This window comes from Salarias fasciatus, chromosome 6 (assembly GCF_902148845.1).
Source record: "Salarias fasciatus chromosome 6, fSalaFa1.1, whole genome shotgun sequence".
Taxonomy (NCBI): Eukaryota; Metazoa; Chordata; class Actinopteri; order Blenniiformes; family Blenniidae; genus Salarias; species Salarias fasciatus.
Genome location: NC_043750.1, coordinates 13,490,347 through 13,509,896, shown reverse-complemented (window position 1 = coordinate 13,509,896; position 19,550 = coordinate 13,490,347). Strand labels below are relative to the sequence as shown.

Below are 19,550 nucleotides of genomic sequence, written 5' to 3'. Positions count from 1 at the left end.
TATGACTGATTACTGGCTGAACAAAATAAAACTGTAGAACAAACTGGTGGTGGCTTCAGCCACTGCATCTTTCACTCGAGAATCACTAAACTGAAGACATAAACAGAATATTTTTTTTAAAAACAAGCTGTTTTAGTTTTTTTTAGGTAGAAAATGTTAGTGATCTAACTATCTTCAGCACCAAGGACAGCGACCAAGCTACTTTTGCCAGGTATTTTAGGTAATTCGACTGCAGGTACTCAGCACAAATGAGTCATCTCGGTTATTTGCGCCACGATCCATCGATTGCGTTGCAAATTTTCCAGTGAAAATTATGCATTGGTAGAAATCTATCGATCTTGCACATTTAGTCAGTTTCACATAGATGGGATGTCTGTGTAAGTTGGTGCATTGATACATCAGAAAGATTGGGAACTTATTTCAGAGTGCCATCCACCTCTGGCATGTTGTGTGGCAGAAGTTCATCTGTGGAAGTTATTTCCTCATCGGTTGCTAAGAGAGCTTCACAGATCACGACGGTATCTTGTGATGCAGTGACTTTGTGTTTACAAAACAAGATAATAAAGTTTGCATTAAAGCAACACTAAGGAACTTTCAGTTTTCGTTGATTTTGGCGGCGCCAGTGGACAAAAGCGGTAATGTTTTGCCTGACCGAATACTACAGTTCCCATGAGGCCGAGCACGTGGTGTCGTAAATTGCTGCACCCGGTGGCATGCTGTCGGACTGAACTCGCCTACATTTGTTTCCAGTGGCTGTGTGAAGGACGGATAGCGACGAGGTAATGATCTAAATGAATCTAATGGTGGCTAAACAATGTTATATCGTGATGTGACGCATGCCGTAAAGCAGTCCGCACATTTGGAGCTTTTTAGTGTGCAGGGTTTCCTACCACCTCCTCACAGCTGCTCAGTCCAAGTGAAAGCAATACTGACGCCCTCAGCCCGTGACAGAGGGGTCATTCAACTAGTTGTAAGTCGAAGTATCATCACAAAAGATATTAAAATGTTTATTAAGGTGAAAAGTTTCCTTAGTGTAGGTTAATTAGTACTGGCTTTGCTTCTGTGTTCCTTATTGCCCAGTCTTGTGGTCGGTTGTTGTTACAGTGCTGATTTCTTTGCAGCCAGTGAAACCAGAGAGCTGGCATTTCCATATTGGTTGATACAAAATGTACCATATAGCATATGTTTGTAGGTTGAAATTGTGCATGTAAACTGCATGTAAAAAATATTCCAATCCAAACACACGCAGGTTAAATGGTGATGCTAAAAATTGCCCTGGGTGTCAGTGTGAGTGTGTGTGGTTGTCTTCTCTCTGCGTTTGCTCGTGAAGGGCCTGGCGGCAGGTCCAGGCTGCATCCTGCCCTCAGCCCATTGTCAAATGAGTTTGGCTCCAGTGACCCTGCATAGGTACAGAAGATGGATGGATGGAGCTCATATTATCCAAACTCCTCCTCTTGATACTGGACTCAGAAAAATCATATTGAGTTAGCAGAGTTGAATTGTGGCCTTTTTAGCTCCTTTGCATTGCTGAGGTATGACTGAGGATGTGAACACTGGGTTTGAAAAACAGTTCTAAAACCATTATCAACAATAGTTAAACCACTTCCATCTATCATACCAGGAAAAAACATAAAGCAAAACAATAAAACGCACTGAAGGAAAAAGAAAAACTAATAACCTGTTGCATCTAAGCTGATTTGCTTCTAAAGCTGGAGGCTTTACTCGATGAATAATATGTCAGTTTCCTCTGTTTCGCTGCCCTACAGCTGGGGTGGTAAGTGGTGAAGGGATCCTTGTGATGATCTGCTAAAAGTGTCATCCAGTAAGACAGTGGCTGGCAGGCGGTCTCCATGAGAGTGTTGTTACAGAGCAGTAGAGGATCAGGTGGCCAACGGACAAAGTAAAAGTTATCACAGGCCCAAAACAATCAGCGTTTACTCCCCTTCACAAAGTTTCCCTGCTGCCTTTTTTATTGACTGTCTTCGAACACCCTGTGCTATTTGTCCTACCGTGTTAAGTTTTTCCGCTTCCTATACATGTTTTTTTTACATTATGATGTGAGTTTGACCGCCTGAGGTCAGACGAAGGCTTAGTTCTCACCAAATGGGGGTCCCAGACAACCGCTGGGCTCCACTGCTTCAGCGTACAAATGTCTGTGCTGAATTTCCTTTCAATTTATTTTGAAATCATTTTTAAAAAATATTGAAAAAAAGCTCAAAAAACACATTTCTGTATTTCATAGTAATACAGAATTGAGTAGATAATTCAGTAGTTATGTATACTTTAGAATAGGTTGGATTTTATTTCAGATGTTATAATATAGTATGTCAAATATGTCGATCTGTAAAATAAAAGACCTTTGTGTGCTCTGTGATATTCCTGATAAAAAAATAATTGAGGAGCCATTTTAAAAAAATTAAGTATCTCACTAACAGTGCATTTCAATACAAGCATATTCTCCATACTGACATTTGAGCTGCTTTCTGCAGCAGATTCAGTAAAGTGAAGGTAAGATTCAAGAAAGGAGTGAATATTTTATAGTCCAGTCACGGGCAAATGAGAATATTTATAAGGTCAGAGTGCAGCCGAATCACATTATTGTTGCATGGAGCTATTAACATCCCCACACTTACTGCTTAAAAACAGTTTTCTGTTATCAAATAAATCCACACAAAGCATTCATCAAACTTGTATTTTGCCTTAAAACAGGCTGCTAAAACCACACTGGAACACTTTTTCTCTGTCTTCAGGCAGAACTTTTCTGCTAAAATCGATCCTCCACATTCTTGAGATTAAAACGGAGGCATTCAGAGAGCTCCATCAGATGAAACAGAAAATTAATTTGCCCCCAAGTGCCACGTAATCACATCGGAGACAGAGTTTGTGTGGAATCTGAAGTTCCCAAATTAAGCCGAGAGGTGTTGCGTGCATTTCAGGAGAGAGGGGGCTGACGGATGGGAGGGCTGGAGTCACTTGGCAAACGGTCAGAGTGAGAGAGTATAAAAGGTCATCTTCGGGGGGGGGAGAGTCAGGTCAAGAAGAATTAAACATTATCACAGGAGATATTTGACTACTCAGGCTGTAGGTAATGTCTTATATATATTAAAATGTGCTGGCGAGGCTGAAACTCATTTTGTCTGAAAAATTAATAACATTTTGATGAGGTTGCTGATGAGGAAGTCTGATTTTTAACAATATGATCTGAAGAGATTCATCTTGGTTTTACTTTATTTACACATTCAGTGATGCATTGAAAAAATGTCTGGGTGGAGAATTGATTATGGCATAAAATGAAAAGGAATGAGGCATTTTAAGGGCCAATGTCAAGAATTTAGTAGGCAAGGCCTTCCTCTGCTCCTATAAAATGATATACTACAGGCAGCTGTCCTTGGGGAGAAATATATTGATGCTGAAGACCAAAATATTTTGTGTTTACAAACCTTTTATAGCCATTTGACACCTTTAGCAGCGTTACAACCAGCGGTGCATTCACTTCACATGAATTATGCAGCGTTGGGTGAAGCTACATTACAGGCGGGCTGAGGGCAGCTGAGGTAACGTGTCCCCTGCTCTCCAGTCAGGAGTTCACCCTTCATGAAGTGCTTCCTGGCGGCCCGCCATCAAAATCCAAAAGGAAAAGTGCAAAGAGATACCACTGTTGGTGTAACCCTCACTAACTTCAATCCGGACACTCTGCTGGTGTTGTTCTTTTTGCTTCTTTTGGTGGGACAGAAGGAGTTTCGTCCTCTAGATAAGTGTCTCGCATTGTTTCGCTTCTCCTTTGTCTCAGAAGAGCGCGCCCGTCCTCGATCATGGCTGACTTTGACGTGGTTTTGAAGCACTGGGGTGCAGTGGAGGCAGATTACACCTCCCATGGGAATCTGGTTCTGACCCGTCAGTAGTTCTGGAGAGATAAAGATCATGTTGTCCTGGTTTGGGTCAGAGTGTCCTCAGAAGGACAGAGGGACAGAACAATCAGCTGCTCTTGCGCAGTTTAAGGCTGATTCAATTATTCAGCTCAGTCAGGGTTTTATTTCTGTTTACACACTGAGTGACCTCTTCATAAATCTGTTATAAATCTTATTCTATGACGCCTGTAGTGTTTGCGGTTGATAAATACCACTGAGGTGCTAATAAATCAAATCAAATTAAAATGTTTTCATTTTCAGAGTGCAGTTTCTGTTTAAAAATGTCCAAAGAAAATGTAATGAGTTCGTGGTATAAAATTTCCTTTTTTAAAACATATAATTAAATAAATGTGGCTTTTGTTTTGTTTCTTTGACCCCTTCTTCCTTCTTTAAGTTGAATAAATGGGAAGCATTATATCCGGTAAACTGTCACGTATTGTTTCTGTTTCTCTCAGTTTGTTCACTGAGCACCCAGACACCCAGAACCTCTTCCCGAAGTTTGTGGGCATCGCTCAGGGCGACCTGGCTGGCAACGCTGCCGTTTCTGCTCACGGAGCCACCGTCCTGAAGAAACTGGGCGAGCTGCTGAATGGCCAAAGGTGACCACAGCCGCCATCCTCAAACCCCTGGCCACAGCCCGCCAACAAGCACAAAGATCGCCATCAATAACTTCAAGGTGAGGTCGACGTAAAGCAGGAACGCTTCAGTTCTGTTTACATTCAGATTTATCTGCGAGATGTATAACTGTGTCTGGTTTTTCTTTTCTTTTTTTTTTTATCAGCTGATTTCTGAGGTCATTGTGAAAGTCATGGAGGAGAAGGCGGGACTTGACCGCTGCCGGGCAGCAGGCCCTCAGGAACGCGATGGCCGCCGTCATTGCTGACATTGAGGCCAACTACAAGAGAGCTGGGCTTCTCCGGCTGAAGGTCACTGCGGCCGTTCTGCAGTCCTGATGGAGGCAAAGAAAAATCTCTCCTCTGTGCTCTGTTTTTGCTTGAAAATCAAAACTCCTTTAGTGGAAATCACAGGATCATTTTTACATAAAGAGCATTAGAAATGTCACATCGCTGCTTTTATTCTGAGGTTATTTACTGAGCTGAAGCTGACTGTAAACCGTTTCCTCTTAATGCGTGGTTAAAAAAACAACACTCAACTTTTAATTTTAATTTTGATGATTATATTTGGATTCTGGAATAAAATGCCAAAATGTGTCTCTTCAATCACTTCAGTTGTTATAAACTTCCGATACTTCAATGAAACATCTGCATGTTGTGTAACTTGGCTCAGCAATAATCCAGTTCAGGAATGCTTGGTTTGAAGAGTATTAGAATATCAAATACACACATTGTAGACAGTATATTTATCAAAGAAGAGAACCGCAAGTTTGATGCAGTGCCCGAAGACCGCACGAATAAGCAAACCTTTCAGATTTATTTCTTCTCTTGTAGCCTTTAGTTCTATTCAGGACATTACTCGTCCCTTAACTCTCTCTCAACTTCAAACCTCTGTGTGATACATCAAACCCTCGAGGGAAACACTGATAGCCGGGCTTGCTTTGTTAGCAGGAGTGAGGGGAATTGACTTCCAGCTCTTCAGAGACATTCACCTTCCTCTGATGTGGAGTTAATGCAGGCTGCAGCACGATAACGAGCCCAAACACACCTCTGATCTGGGAGACCAAAGCAGCCGAGGATTTGTCTTCAACGTGACCAGACGTCAGCCTCGCCGACCGTCTGAGAAAGCTCGACACTTCCCACATGTCAAGCCGTCAGATCACGTTAAGGTCACAGAGGTCGCCGGGTTTCACAGCTCTGCAGCCCAAACACAACTTCTCTTCATTAAGATTTCACGATATTAATTCTAGATCTATATTTTTTGAAGGTCTATTATCTTGAAGATAATGTCATTTGTAAAAAAAAAAAAAAAAACATTGTGAAACTGTACAAAGCTGCAAACAGTAAGCGTAGATCTCGTTTTTCCATTCTTAAATAATTAACTGAATCAATAAACCCCTATCCTAGAAAAAAAACAACTGAAGACAAAGGCACAGATGAATTTTGGTTCTACTGCTGCTACAACTATTGCTGCTACTTCTACTAGAAGCAGACTGATGAACTGTATGAACGCCTGATAAACGGCTATTCAGTTGTGCAGATGGTATCTTCTTTTAAAACACAACAACCACCACTGCAAAAGTTGTGCTTGATATCTGTTCAGAGAAGAAAAAGAAAGCTTACCTGGAGGCTTTTTCCAGGATGTTGTTTTCATAAAAATGAAAAAAATAAAAATAAAAAAAAGTGCCATGACATCAGAGCAGAGTTGAAATATTGAAACCTCATGAGTATTTCAAGAAGTCCGGGTAAATCTGTGTTTTTTGAGATATTCTTTATTTGTGTTCACTTATTGTGTGTAATTAAATATGATTAATTTAAAGACACAAGAGTTCCCTGGAGATTATGTGAGGAAGAGTTTACATCAACTGCAGCTGCCACAGAATTTAAACGCTAAACTAGAGAGTAAAGTCTGAGGCAGCTGCAAACAAAAGCTATTTGATATCAGGAAAAAGACCTGCTAAATGTTTCATACTCTGTTGTAATGCTCATCCCACAAATGCATGTATAATAGAATGTGGTATTTTGAAAACATCTACAAACAATGTTCAGAACAGCTGCTTCACTGCTGCATGAATCAGCACAAAGTGACACTCACAGGCTCTTGATATTGACTCCATCAAACATTTGAATCATGAGCCAGAAGTTTTCCGTATGAGTGGAAAGAAACAGTAATCGCTCAGTAAGAGTCGGACATATCTCACGCTATCGTCGACGTTCTTTGTCCACTGGCTCCATGTTGTACTTTCAGTTCCTGACGTGAGCCCAAAACGGTGTTGGGCTAACCAGTGTGACAGATAATGAGCGTGATGACAGCCTATTATTAGTGTTTGTGTGATGCCGACGTGACGGCAGGCACAGTAACAGGGAGAGACCCTCGGCCTCCTGCCCTCCCCCTCACCTCCCCCTCCCCCTCCGAGGTCTGACCTGCTGTGAACTGAGCCAAGGTCTGTCTGGTCAGGCAGTAACCAGCCTGCTTCACTTGATTCCGATGACTTCCACTTCTCCTCATGCTGCATCCAAACTGATGACGCTCATAAAAGACACGATTAAACCATCATGCTCAACAGGGACTTCATATTTTGCAGCGTTGCTTTGGGAAAGCATCATTAACTCCCAGTCGGGACATTTTTCACCTTCAAATTAGGGGGGGAAAAAAAACCCAAAAAAAAAACAATGAATAGAAAAAAGTGCTTGGTGCACACTGTGCACGTGAAAGTAGTGCAAGTTGTATGACCATTGTCAAACAGTGCTGCTAGTTAGTCCTATACAGGGTGCTTCTTTTTGTTTCTTAACACAAATAAGAGAATAAATATTATCACAGAATTAACTGAAAGTGTGTAGTCAGTAATTTACAGAAATCCACAGAGAAAATGGTCACATTGAGATCATCTTTAAGGTAGAATCTATATTTTTTGGTCAGTTTGTGACTGTATCATATGAAAAAAGGCCCTAACAGGTGTTTAACTACCCATCATACTGGAATTTCTGGATACATGCAGAGACTTGAGGCTGCTTGGATAAAAAGAAAAACAAAAGACATAATTTTACATGCTATCCATCTTCTGTAACGCTTTATCCTGTGCAGTTCGCTGGAGCCAATCCCAGCTGTGTGAGAGAGCAGGATACACTCTGGAGAGGTTGTCAGTCGGTCACAGGACAAACACACACACTCTCACCTACAGGGGCAATTTAGGGTCACCAATCAACCTCACATGCATGTGTGGGCTGTGGAAGGAAACCAGAGTAACTGAAAAGAAACCCAGACACACACATGGGGTAGAACATGCAAACTCCACACAGAAAGGCTCCAGCTGGTATTTGAACCCAGACCTTCTAACACAGCAACACAGAAAATGTCTCAATAAGTCCCATTTTTCCCTGAGTGCAGACACTTTTGGTTATATAATTCCCTCCCAAAGCTGGAACACATGTTTCAGAGAGTGGACTGGTGCTTTCATTTTACAGTAGTCTGGTAAAGATCTAAAGTGTATCAGCGTTATCACCGACTCCTTAAAGTTCTTCTGCTGTTGTCACAAAGTGTTTGGCTAACCTGTGCGATGGAGAACTGCCACAATGGCAACTATTAATAGTGAGTGTAACGGTGCGTGCGTGCAGACGCCGCTCCTGGCAGAGTGGGCACCGGGTTCAGCTCTGAATGACACCCGGGACAAATTTAGTTTTGCACTAACAAGAATTTTAATTCTGGTCACAAACCCTTCGGCATCAGTTCAGTGAATCTAAAGACGAGTGTTAGGCTCAGTTGTGTGATTGGAATGGATTGGAGTCACAGCTTTTAAAGATAAGTTAACTTGTGCTCACTTAAAATCATCAACAGTTTGAATATGTGAGAGCCATGATCACACACTTTAAAAACGTAGACAAGAAAAACATAAAAACGCGATGTAAAGAAAAACACACACAACTGAAAACAATAAAAACAAAACAAAAAAAATTCTGGAAATAAATATAAAGATGAGAAGCTGGGAAAGGTTCATCCGTCAAAGAAATCTGCGAGGGGATCTAATCAAAGCTGGGCTGGTCGATGTCAGGGGGCAGAGTGCACCTGGTCAGGTTTGACAGGTACAGGGCCGTCGCCATGGGAACAACGCCGGCCGCCACTCTCAGGATGGTCAGCAGCCTCTCGCAGCGGCCGTCACACCGTCTGGCGTCTGCAGGAGGAAAAACGACGCTTTCTGTTCACAGTTCAACTTCAGCCTTGTTATTAAAGCGTCTCCCTTCCAGACCAAGAAACAAACATCTGCACAAACATCTGGACGCAAACAAGCATGAAAGGTAAAGGAAAAGGAGACGTAACAACTTATTCCTGCATCAAACTTTGTCTGCAACACCCAGCAGTGCACAGAAATGACTTTTAATGTAATTAAACATTTGCTTAATTGATTTAACGCTCACATAAAAGAGAAAATGATTGGATGCGTGAGTGAAAGTGAATAATTTACTTAGCTTTTTAATTTTCAGGGCACTGTGTGTGTGTGTGTGTTTCTAAAGTGCCCCATTCCTCACATTCATTGATCAGTGACTGACACTAACCTGATCCTCAGCGAACAGCAGGGGGCAGTGCAGCGAGGCGGCCAGCTTTCTGACAGCCTCCAGGCGCTCCACAGGAACTGAAGCCTTTCGAGCTACAAGAGGCAGAGACACTAAAGGTCAGGAGGTCAGAGGACGAGAACTGACCTGAAATCCAATACATTCAAATGCATCGAGGTAATAATGAGACTTTAAGTTACAGCTGAACAAGGCTGTGAGGTGGATTAAAAACACTGGTGCAGTTTAGGTTTAGAAGTTTAAAATGCCCTCGTACCGTTTGTGACCATGAAGCAGGCTTTTCCGAGGAAATAACCAGGATCCAAATATTTCAGGGAAGCTTCTGCAGACTGGAAACTATGATGAAAGCAAACGATACACGTCAAAAAATGAAACTGTTCACGAACTGTTCAGGAAGAGCTGTTGAAATCAACTTACACTGCAGAAAAGCTTGCAGAGGAGTATTCTAAATTAGTTCTGGTATTAAGACAAGACAGCAATAATAACAATCACAATAATATTCATATAGAACTTTTTTGAACTCAACTCACTTTTTATTATAATAATTTGGCTCATAACTTTCACAATAAATTCAAAAATAAAAAAGGCGTTTTTCTTCTTTCAATATAAAAACTGTGATTTCACAAAATTTCGTGGGAAAACGGCGTTCCCTGACCACAAAACATTCATTCACCTGAGCTCTGAGGTGAGGTTGATGATGAACACCACCAGGTCGACCCTCGGGCGGCTCTCCTCGTTCTCCACGGGCAGAGGAAGACTCTTCGCTAGTCTCCTGGTGCACAGAGGGTTTGGAGTCAGGTTTCAGTACAGGAGGACAGTGGAGAACGTTTGCAAACAGGAAGTGATGGAGTCAGTTGATTAATATGTGGATGTAACATTTAAAACACTGCACAGTGTATTTTCACACATAATCGTGAAACTCTCAGGAAGACAATCTTCTGTACTGAAATGAGATTTTACATGATCACAAAAACGATGCATTAAAGCATCACTGCTGCAGTGGCTGAACACCCACATCATTAAAAACACAGGAGAAGTTAAGCTGCACTCGCTGAAGAACAGATGGTGTTTCCAGTCGTGATTTTAAGGGCGATTTCACCGTAACAGACGGCTGACTGCAGCAGTCCCCGGGACGATACGAGCACCACTCACACATTCACGATGATGTTGGCCTCCTCCACCAGAGCGTCCGCTAAACTCTGCTGAAACTGCTCCTCGCTCTCCACCAGCTGCAGGAAGAAACCAGTCAGCACAAAACCAAACGATCACACCTCATACTGTCCTGCCCTGCCAGGAAAATACTGAAAGAAGAAAAAATCCAATATGTTTAAATGTGCACTGGACTTAGCGCACTAGTCAATAAATTGGATTACTGGTACTTCTTTTATGATTGCCATAAGAGAGCTAATTTATTATTGCTAGAAATCAGTGTTATAGAGAAGTTTGGATTTTTTATAGTTAGACTACTAATACAAACATGATCATGATGACATGAATTGAGAAAGTATTAAGAAAATTAAAATGAGTAAATAGGCTGTATGCAATATGACTGCTTTGCTGTCATCTTGGAGGTTTCACCTTTATGTTTAACCGTCTTCACTGAGCTGAAATATTACATTCTGGTTTACTATTACCAGACCAGAGGCTGCACTCTCGCCTCAAAGCAAAAAGGTCCAGGCTCAAATACTAGCCTGGGGCTTTCCTGTGTGGAGTTTGCGTGCGTGTGCGTGTGTTTTTCCCAGTCCAAAAGCATGCATGTGAGGTTAGTTGGTGACCATAAAATGCCCCTAGTTGTGAAAGTGAGTGTTGTCCAGGGTCTGATCCTGACCTCACCCAAATCAAAGGTCATTGAATGGATGGATGATCAAACCAAACCCGCAAAGAAAGACAAGAACTTTATTAATATGGAGCAGGAATTGCAGCTCAAAGTTTCCTCATGATTAATAGTGATTTCTACTGAGTGTAAGTGACTTTCTGGTGCAGTACTCCTCACTAATATCACATTTATATGTGGCCCCTCGACGAAATTGGTGTAGAGACCGAGAACCTGAATGAATGAGGATAGGTTTCCTGCATTTCATTTTTTTTTTCCATGAGATTCAGGAATGTTTCTAACAGAATTGGGGTAGCAGCTGATTTACTTGTCACTAAACCGATTCTAAACATCTGTTAAATCTTTAATGTGACGGTTTGAATCAAACCGTGTTGTTTTATCTCAGGTTAAAATCCCTTCATGTGATCTCTGGTGCTGACAGACGATAAAACTACACGGAGCTGCTCCACACGACAACAGACGCTCTCAAGAAACAGACTCACCAAGATAGTCGCTGAGTTCAGATCGGGGAGTTTAGAAAAAGGCTTCAGAAGCGACATAATTACGAACCCAAGCTTCAAAAATCGCCTTGGTGTTACAAAGTTTTAGTAAACAAACCCGCAGTGGCTCATTTCTATATCCCGCGCTTCTCCTTCCTCCACCGTGCGTCTGACGTCATGACGCTGTCATTTCTTTGACGGTTGTTTGCTGCCACCTACAGGCGGCTGTTGGTATAACAACTTCTCAAAAAATGTGAATAAACACTAGTCAGACAAATCATTTTCTATTGGTGAAAAAAACTTTTATTCCAGCTCCTCAAAAGGCTCAGTCAGCACTTAGACTGTCGGATATGAGTCATAGTCGTCTTCTATAGCTGCCATTCATATATAAAAATGGTGGCTGTTATTGCACATCCAATTTACTAATGAACCACCTCTAGTTATAGAAGCTGGCAGTTTTCATTATGGAGGGTTAGGTTTCTCTATTTTTAGGATTAGATCTAAATTTTACTATTTGATAGAGTTTACAGCTAAAGTTGGCTCAGGTCACCCTGAACTATTTTCTAGTTAGGGGTCACTGAATTCACAAGCCTAAAATAAGATTAGTCATTATTAGCTTGTCTCTTCACAGGAGTAAAGGAGTATCTGCATCTGATACTTAACTATGACTTTGGTTTTCAAAAGAAAATAATGAATCTACATGGAAATGCATTTCGTTTTTGTGAAAGCAATGTCTGGCTTACTGCTATGAGAAAAGATTGTTCCTCACTACAAACTCCGAGTCAAGAAAGAAATGGAATAGATGTTGAAAGAAAAGTTTAACGCATTGTGTTTCAATGGAAGCAGAAAATTTTATTCACATACTGGTGGCACAGCAAAGAAGACCCCCTGCACACACACACCTGCAGACTGCATCACAGCAAAGTATCCGTTTGTATTTATCCTCACCATTTAGGGACCATCAGGAATCAAGTGGAAGTATTCAGACTACTTCTTTCTGGAAGGGGGGGGGGGGGGGGGGGGGGATAAGTGTGTTTATTCAATGCACAAGCTCATCATAGCATTGTGAAGGATGTAACAGATTTATAAAATCAGATTGTTTTGTAGGCAGCAAAAAAAAAGAAGAAAAAAAGCACACATTCAATGACACCTTAGGTCTTTCACAGCCCATTTGAAGCATTACGGCAATGAGACCAACCCACACATTCCTAAGACAGGAGAAACATGAACATTAAAGGGTTAAACTAATTGTAAAAAAACAGAACAGCACTTTTACTGAACAAAAAGAAGTACAACTGTTGTTTTCACTTCCTCTTCTGTCACCTTTTTGGAAAAAAAACTTTACATGTCAATGAGATAAATGACTGTACTGTTTTTAGCCTCACTGAGTCCTGCGTGTTTCTTTGACCACCACCACTGAAGCTCGCTCACACTCACACACACACTCACACACACACACACACACACACACACACACACACACACACACACAACACACACACACACACACACACACACACACACACACACACACCACACACACACACACACACACACAATCTGAACAATATATCCAAATCTTAGACTTTAGAGGCCTCCATCCCTCCCTCCTCCCTCCCTCCCTCCCCTCCCGTCTTGTTCATATCTCCCCGGACTCTCGCTCCTCGGAGCTGGAGCGTCTGTCCCGCTCCAGTGACAGCGATCGCTCTCGCTCGCGGCCTCTGGCCATGTCCGGAGAGTTGGACCGCTCCCTGTCGTCCCACTCTGCTCTGTCGTTGCGAATCCCCTCTGCGGCCCCCTCTCGCCACCTCTCCTGGGACGGCGACGGCTCCCGGTCGCGGGTGTGAGACGATCTTTCTCTGGAGGACCTGAGGAAAAACAACCGGCCACAAATTAACGACATTACAGAGGAAAATGAGTTAACGATATCATCCCTGACATTTACTGAGAATCGACAGAACAAATTAAAAATTCTCTGAGAGATGAAGTAATTATATCAACTGTTGTGGATTACTCTGTCATTTACGTGAGACGTTATTCTATTTGATTCAAATAAAGTTATTTAACCTAACGTGATATATATAGTGATATTATGCTGTGTTTCAAAGCAAACAGCTGAGATGATTGGTTGCATAATGCGATCTGTATTTAGAGCAGAGGGATTAAGTGAGGAGGGTGCTCCGTCACGCTTAATGAGGCGTCACACTAATTCCAGGGCTTCATTAAAATCCACACCTCTTCCTTTTGTGCCTGTGGGAGTGAGAGCGCGAACGATGTCTGTCCTTGTGTCGATGTTTCCTCTCTCTGTCCCGGTCCCGATCGTTTCCTTCTTCTCTGGAGCGAGAGGAGCGGTGGCGTCTGGAGCGGTGGGAGGACGAACTGCCTCCGTCCCTTCATCAAAGAAAAAAAAAAAAAAAAAAAAAAAAAAAAAAAGAAAGAAAGAAAGAAGAAAAATTATGCTGGGTGCTACAGATTCTCGCTTTTTAATTCAAATTATAAAGTGGATAAAATTCGAAATACCTGTAACGGTCTCCACTTCTAGATCTTGACCTAAAACACACAAAAACATTCAGTTTCCAGAGGATTCAAAGTGTTCAGCTTGTTTTCTCTGATCGGTCCTGACCTCCTCCGCTCCCGTTCCCGCTCTCTCTCCCATTCTCTCTCGCGCTCTCGCTCTCGTTCCCGCTCGCGTTCACGTTCTCGCTCCCGCTCCAGCTCCCACTGTCGCTCTCTCTCGTCTTCTCTTTCGCGTTCCTCTCGTCTCTTCATTCGCATTCTTTCTTGTTTCTCTACAACAGCTTTCTGCACAGAAACACAAAAAAACAAGTCTTAAACACAACATCCTGTTCCTGCTCACTACATTTCTTTGACTGCATTTGCTGTGGAGTTAATATCAACTCGGGTTCCATGTTGAGTATTTGCGTGTCCTCACCCGGAGTTTTTCAAGCTTCTCACGGATTTCAATGAAACCGAGGTGCAGCTTGCCCCCGAAGTGGTCGGCCAGACGACGGTCGTTGTCGTGGAGACCCAGGTAGGCCGAGCACACCTCACACACTCGCAGTTTTTGTTGCTGAAAGCTGGAGGCGGGCATCGAGTTCCTGTAAACATCCTGAAGGAACAAGAAAGTATAAGAGTCCAATAATTTGGAGACATTTTGACAAGAATTATGAACAGATTGAGGGGAATCCTTGGTCTCCAATATAACGCTTATCGAGAGTGTAAAATCTTCTTCTGGTTTCTGCAAGTGAAAGTTGTGAGAGGAAAGTCTGGGATGATTTTCTGACCTCAGCTTCCTTCTTTAAAGCCCGGGTCTTCTCCACCTTTTCCAGGATCTGCTGGGCCTCGTCGACATTCCCCTCGCCTCCCAGCTGCTCGGCCCGGGCCAGCAGCTTCCCGATCTCTTCATTCAGCTCATGAACACGCTCAGCCTTTTGTAAACACAAAAGAAAATGTAAAAAAAAAAAAACAAAAAAAAAAAAAACATTGAGATCTAAGCTCAAACAAATGACATTCAGTACAAGGAGAAGACACTTGAAATTGTCCCAGGATGTAAATCACTTTCTGTAATAATTAAGAGGCATTCCTGACAACCTGAAGCTGATCTCACTGCCAGCAATGAGTTTGTCACCTTTGCGGCCACCTCAGCGCTGATCTCATCTTGTGTCTCGGCGAGTCTCTTCTTGGCCAGCTCGGTTCTGCGGTCACAATCAGCAATGAAGGACTGAAGGTGTTCAGCCGCCTGTTCGATTAAAAGAATCAGAGACACGTTGGATCCATCTCTTGAGATTACTCACAGACACGATCAATCTGTACCCGCTATGAAATGTGTATGACACGAACCCGACACCAGTCAGATCTTTATAACAGCCACTTCTATATCATCTTTAAATTCAAACCCAGATGTCAAATGTTTTCTAGTCACAAAAAAGCAGCGGCACTTCCAGTTAACTTTGACATGTTCATAAACTCCTCTGTGTCGCTACAAAATAACTCTGCAAAGACCATTGTTACACACAGTAAAATTGAAGACTGAGTCACGATTGTTGGTGAAAGTCAGGTTGCATTTCAGTACAATTAACACATGAGAGCAAAAATAGAGGTGTGACTAAAAAACAAACAAGAGAAAAAAAAGTGTTGTGTTGGTGTTGCCACATGTACTGATAACTTTTAAAACAATGCACACAGAACACAACATTTTATAAGAAGTAATTAGAGGAAATTATTTAACCTCTCAGTATGATGCTTGCATGTTGAGCAAAGTGACACTGTTCATGTTAAAGTGTAAACCAACTGTTTGGCTACAAATAACTTATTGTGTTCTAGTTTTAATCACAAGCTCTTTGAGCGCTTTTTTAAATATATATTTAATAGAAAGTATTATTCTTTTGAAATAATAATGCATCTGTGTGTGTTTGTGCAACTCACATCAAGCTCAAAGAAGTACTCCTGCTCCTTCGATGCAATCTCATAATCTGCTCGGAGGGCCAAGTCGTGAACCTTTATACACTCTCCCAGGTCCATTCTCTGCACGGATCAAAACCACAGTGATGACGACAATCGTGGAGAACGTTATCTGGATCAGTTAAGCTAGTTTTCTAAAACCGGAAAACTGTTCCAACTAGACAAAAGAAAAGGTTTAAAAAAAAGGTTAAAATGCCATCCAGAAGTAGCAGACTTTTAACATAAGACATGTGACAACCGTGGCGCAGCAGTACTTCTGCACTGCTACACAGTGAAATGCGAATCACTGGACGTGACGGCTGAATTGATCGGTGCTTAGAAGTTGAAGCGAAACAATGGCTATGACAGAATGAAAGATTAATAATGTCATGAATTTCCTTCTCAGAGAATTTAAATCTGCATCAAACGTACAATACTGACACGGTGTCTCTTTTACAGTCAAATGAAAAGGTCCAGGGTACAGAAAATAAAGAGGAAAAGTTAAAAATCTTAAAAGAAAATGGTCATGTTTCTATACGTTAGTGTATGACAAACTATAATGGACATCTCATGGCTGCAAAACTCTCAAAATGTAAAGGTTTCTCAGCGTTTTGATTCTGAGTATCAGTTCCCAAAAATGTGCTATTCATTTTCAGACAGCTAAATGTTCTCCAACTTATCGATCATTTACTCATTAACTTGTCATCATCTCGCGAAGAGATGTCTCACAGTATATCACAGCATCGGCTACCAGTGGCCAATGACGGAACAGTAAGCCAGAAAATGCAGCATTGCATTAATATACCAAGATATGGGAAGTTGTGCTTTCTGTGCTATGAAACGTATAGTATTGTTCAGGTCGTTGCAAATGATGGAGTTCTGTATATCTTAATCCTCTGATGTCAATCTCATATCAAAACTCTGTATTTAACTGAATTTTTATAAGCTGAATATCATTTATAAAGGTATAAAGATAAAAAATTAGGCAAGAACGGCAAACATGGAAGCCTTGGTTCGACATCACATCTCCTTTTTCATTTAAAATCAAACTACAAGAAGGAGAGTCCAAAGCTCTCTCTGAATGTGCACTTAAATACGATACTCACAGTGCCTGACAAAATGTCATGAGGACATGAATCCAATAGATGGCTTTTGCAGACTCGCTCATCTGTGAATTTAATTCTCTGCCGCATGGTGTCACCTTTAAAAGAAAAAGAAGAAATGTCAATGTGCATGAGCAGGATATATTAAACTTAAGAAGACAAGTAATACATTACTGTGGTGATAAATCATACATCAGTCATCCTAAACCTTACTGGCTCTAATGTTGCATATATGTTACTGAATTGTTGACTGGCCACAAGGACAGGGTGTAAACGCTGTTGACAATTTCTGTAATATTCAAAAATCTCAAATGTTTTCATTTCTGACAACTATCACCTGCAAGGCTATGATGCAGGTGTTTAAACTACAACCACTGAATGCTGCATGTGGGAACATGCTGTATATCTGAAAGAGGGAGAGGATTTTTGAACAATGTCTGGTTTAAAAGTAGTTGGTCTTTATGGAAATTAAAGTATAACGTCTTGTTTCTGAAGCTGAACATAGGATTTGCATAATGGCTTATGATTTTTCACAAGTTCCAACTGAGGATGAGTTTCAGGTCCTGAAACTCAAAAGTCAACTCAGCTTCAGGACAAGTCCTGAAACCGAATTCAAATTATACAGTTGAACTGAGAAACACTAATTTGCAGCTAGTTTGTGTATAATGCAGGAACTACATCATACAGCACTTCCCAGAATGCTTTGTGTTACTGAAAAACCAGTTTGAAAGTGTGTTCTGAGGGGATGTGCAAAGAGCTGCTATAAGATAAATAAGGTGTTTCATTTTTAATTGAATGTTGAATAAAATGGCTAAGAAATATGCCACTGCAGCAGCTTTTCAGATATTTAGCTTGGCCAAAACATACAAGGTGGTCAACTCAAAAAGGAAAATACCAACACACAGTAAAACATCTGGAATCTGAACTGAAAGCACATTTTATTGACTCTGAAAATGAAAAATGTTAAAGGATCACTTCAGGTTGTGCAAATGTACTTAATGGGAACGCCAATGACTATGTACACACATACTCACACTTTCCTACAACTTTATGGAACACTATTAATGAAAACAATATTCCAAGAATAGTTACGTACTTGAACACAGCTTTATAGAAACACTTGATTCTTTCATCAACAAGTTTAATTATAATTTTGAATCATAATTTTCTGTGTTCTTGATAGAATACAGCCATACTGATTCCTGCAAAACTGAAACTATAAAGACCAGTATAGTATGTGCTGAAACCACTAACTCTCCGAACAATGAGTTCATATGTAAATTTCACATTTGCGTTTTTTATGTTTAACGATGGGCAGCTGATTGTAATGTGTGCATGTGTAGAACAAATATTTATGTCTAAATATAGTAATTGATCACTATAGTTGTGCTAGGATATTTTCACTGCTATACTGCCAGTCCATGTGCCCCATGAATGAAGGGGAAAACCAAAGTTAGCTGCATGGGTAAAGTACAAGCGCTGACAAGACACAGGACAACAACGGACGAATGGAACACACGGAATTAAGACAAATACCAATTACTATTTTCACTAAGGTGTGTGTGCCTAACGACCTAGTTTATGAACTGAGCCAAATACAACAGGTAGCCGCCGGTTAGCCGTCCTCATGCTAGCTAGCCTGCTTTGAAGCATGCCTCCTTGTCAATGCCTGACAGGCTGGTTAGCTTGATGGCTAATGCTAGCACCAAGCACACTGTCCTCTCGCCGTTCCGTCCTCCTGTCGGTGTCGGACCGTGCGACCCACACTCACCGTCTCTGCCGGTGCCCATGAGCTGGTCCAGCATCGCTCTCATCTGCGCCTGGGCCGACATGTTTGTCCGCAGCTAACGTCGTTCTGAGCGGCGCTCCTCCTCACACATGCAGCCTCCTCCGCCGCAGGCCTCTTCGGCTCCTCTAAAGCACCGCCGCGGACAACTTTTCCACACCTGGAGGGGGGAAAAGCCCGAGTTGGCTGGAGTCAGTGAGCGGGTCGTGTGTGGCGTTAGCTCGGCTTGCCGCTGATGGCAGCTCTCTGTAACATAGACTACGCGGGAGTTTGTGGCGGTGGGAGGCTGGTTCGGGTCGACTGGTTGAGCAAGTGCAACGTCTGTTTTAAAACTACCGGAGTCCGCCGGTCGGGTCGCGTGTCGAGTTCAGACAGCGGTGACTCCGTGTTTAATTAACTATCTCTATCTGGACACAAACAAGTCGCCACTTTTGCCGTTACATATCAGCTAAATGTATTTCTAGCCAGTCAGCTAGAAGTTGTCAAGTTTGTTGAACGTCCTCTCTTCCGTCTTCCTTGTTTCCCCGTTCGCGCGCGTCCCCGTCGAGCGCGCTCTGGTCACTCCGCCCCGAGCCAGTGCTGCAGTCGGTGTCGCGCGCTCGTTTGCAGATGTTACAGCTTATTGAAAAAATGTCAATAAAATATTTTTATCTTCAATACCCTTGAAAACGTATTCATGTTTTGTTATTGTTATTTAGTACATTAAAAAAATTGACTGAAATCTTTTTATAAATGAATATATATTACATGTGAAAAGAAGAGAAAAATTGTACCTGATTATGATAATCAAGAAAATCTAGGTAGCATATTGAGTTATGGT

The 19,550-nt window shown here is 41.8% G+C and overlaps 2 protein-coding genes and 1 pseudogene across 2 annotated transcripts; 1 reads left to right on the top strand and 2 right to left on the bottom strand.

Annotated features, from left to right (window-relative positions):
- Nucleotides 1–3,812: 3,812 nt before the first annotated feature.
- On the top strand, nt 3,813–4,861 carry LOC115389563 (myoglobin-like; annotated as a pseudogene).
- Nucleotides 4,862–8,254: 3,393 nt separating this feature from the next.
- Nucleotides 8,255–11,539, bottom strand: LOC115390579 (centromere protein M-like). Its single transcript, XM_030094490.1, is given in 7 exon segments — nt 8,255–8,667; nt 8,670–8,691; nt 9,074–9,165; nt 9,345–9,424; nt 9,762–9,860; nt 10,241–10,317; nt 11,405–11,539. Coding segments are annotated over 7 exon segments (552 nt in total). The 5' UTR covers nt 11,462–11,539; the 3' UTR covers nt 8,255–8,542.
- A 1,495-nt stretch (nt 11,540–13,034) lies between these two features.
- LOC115390573 (putative RNA-binding protein Luc7-like 2) lies at nt 13,035–19,266 on the bottom strand. Its single transcript, XM_030094482.1, has 10 exons — nt 18,716–19,266; nt 16,948–17,042; nt 15,827–15,925; nt 15,030–15,140; nt 14,686–14,829; nt 14,334–14,510; nt 14,025–14,203; nt 13,922–13,951; nt 13,637–13,792; nt 13,035–13,269 (listed from the first exon to the last, which is right to left on the bottom strand). Exons 1-10 carry the CDS (start codon nt 18,774–18,776, stop codon nt 13,041–13,043), a joined length of 1,281 nt encoding a protein of 426 aa, XP_029950342.1. The 5' UTR covers nt 18,777–19,266; the 3' UTR covers nt 13,035–13,040.
- Nucleotides 19,267–19,550: the final 284 nt, after the last annotated feature.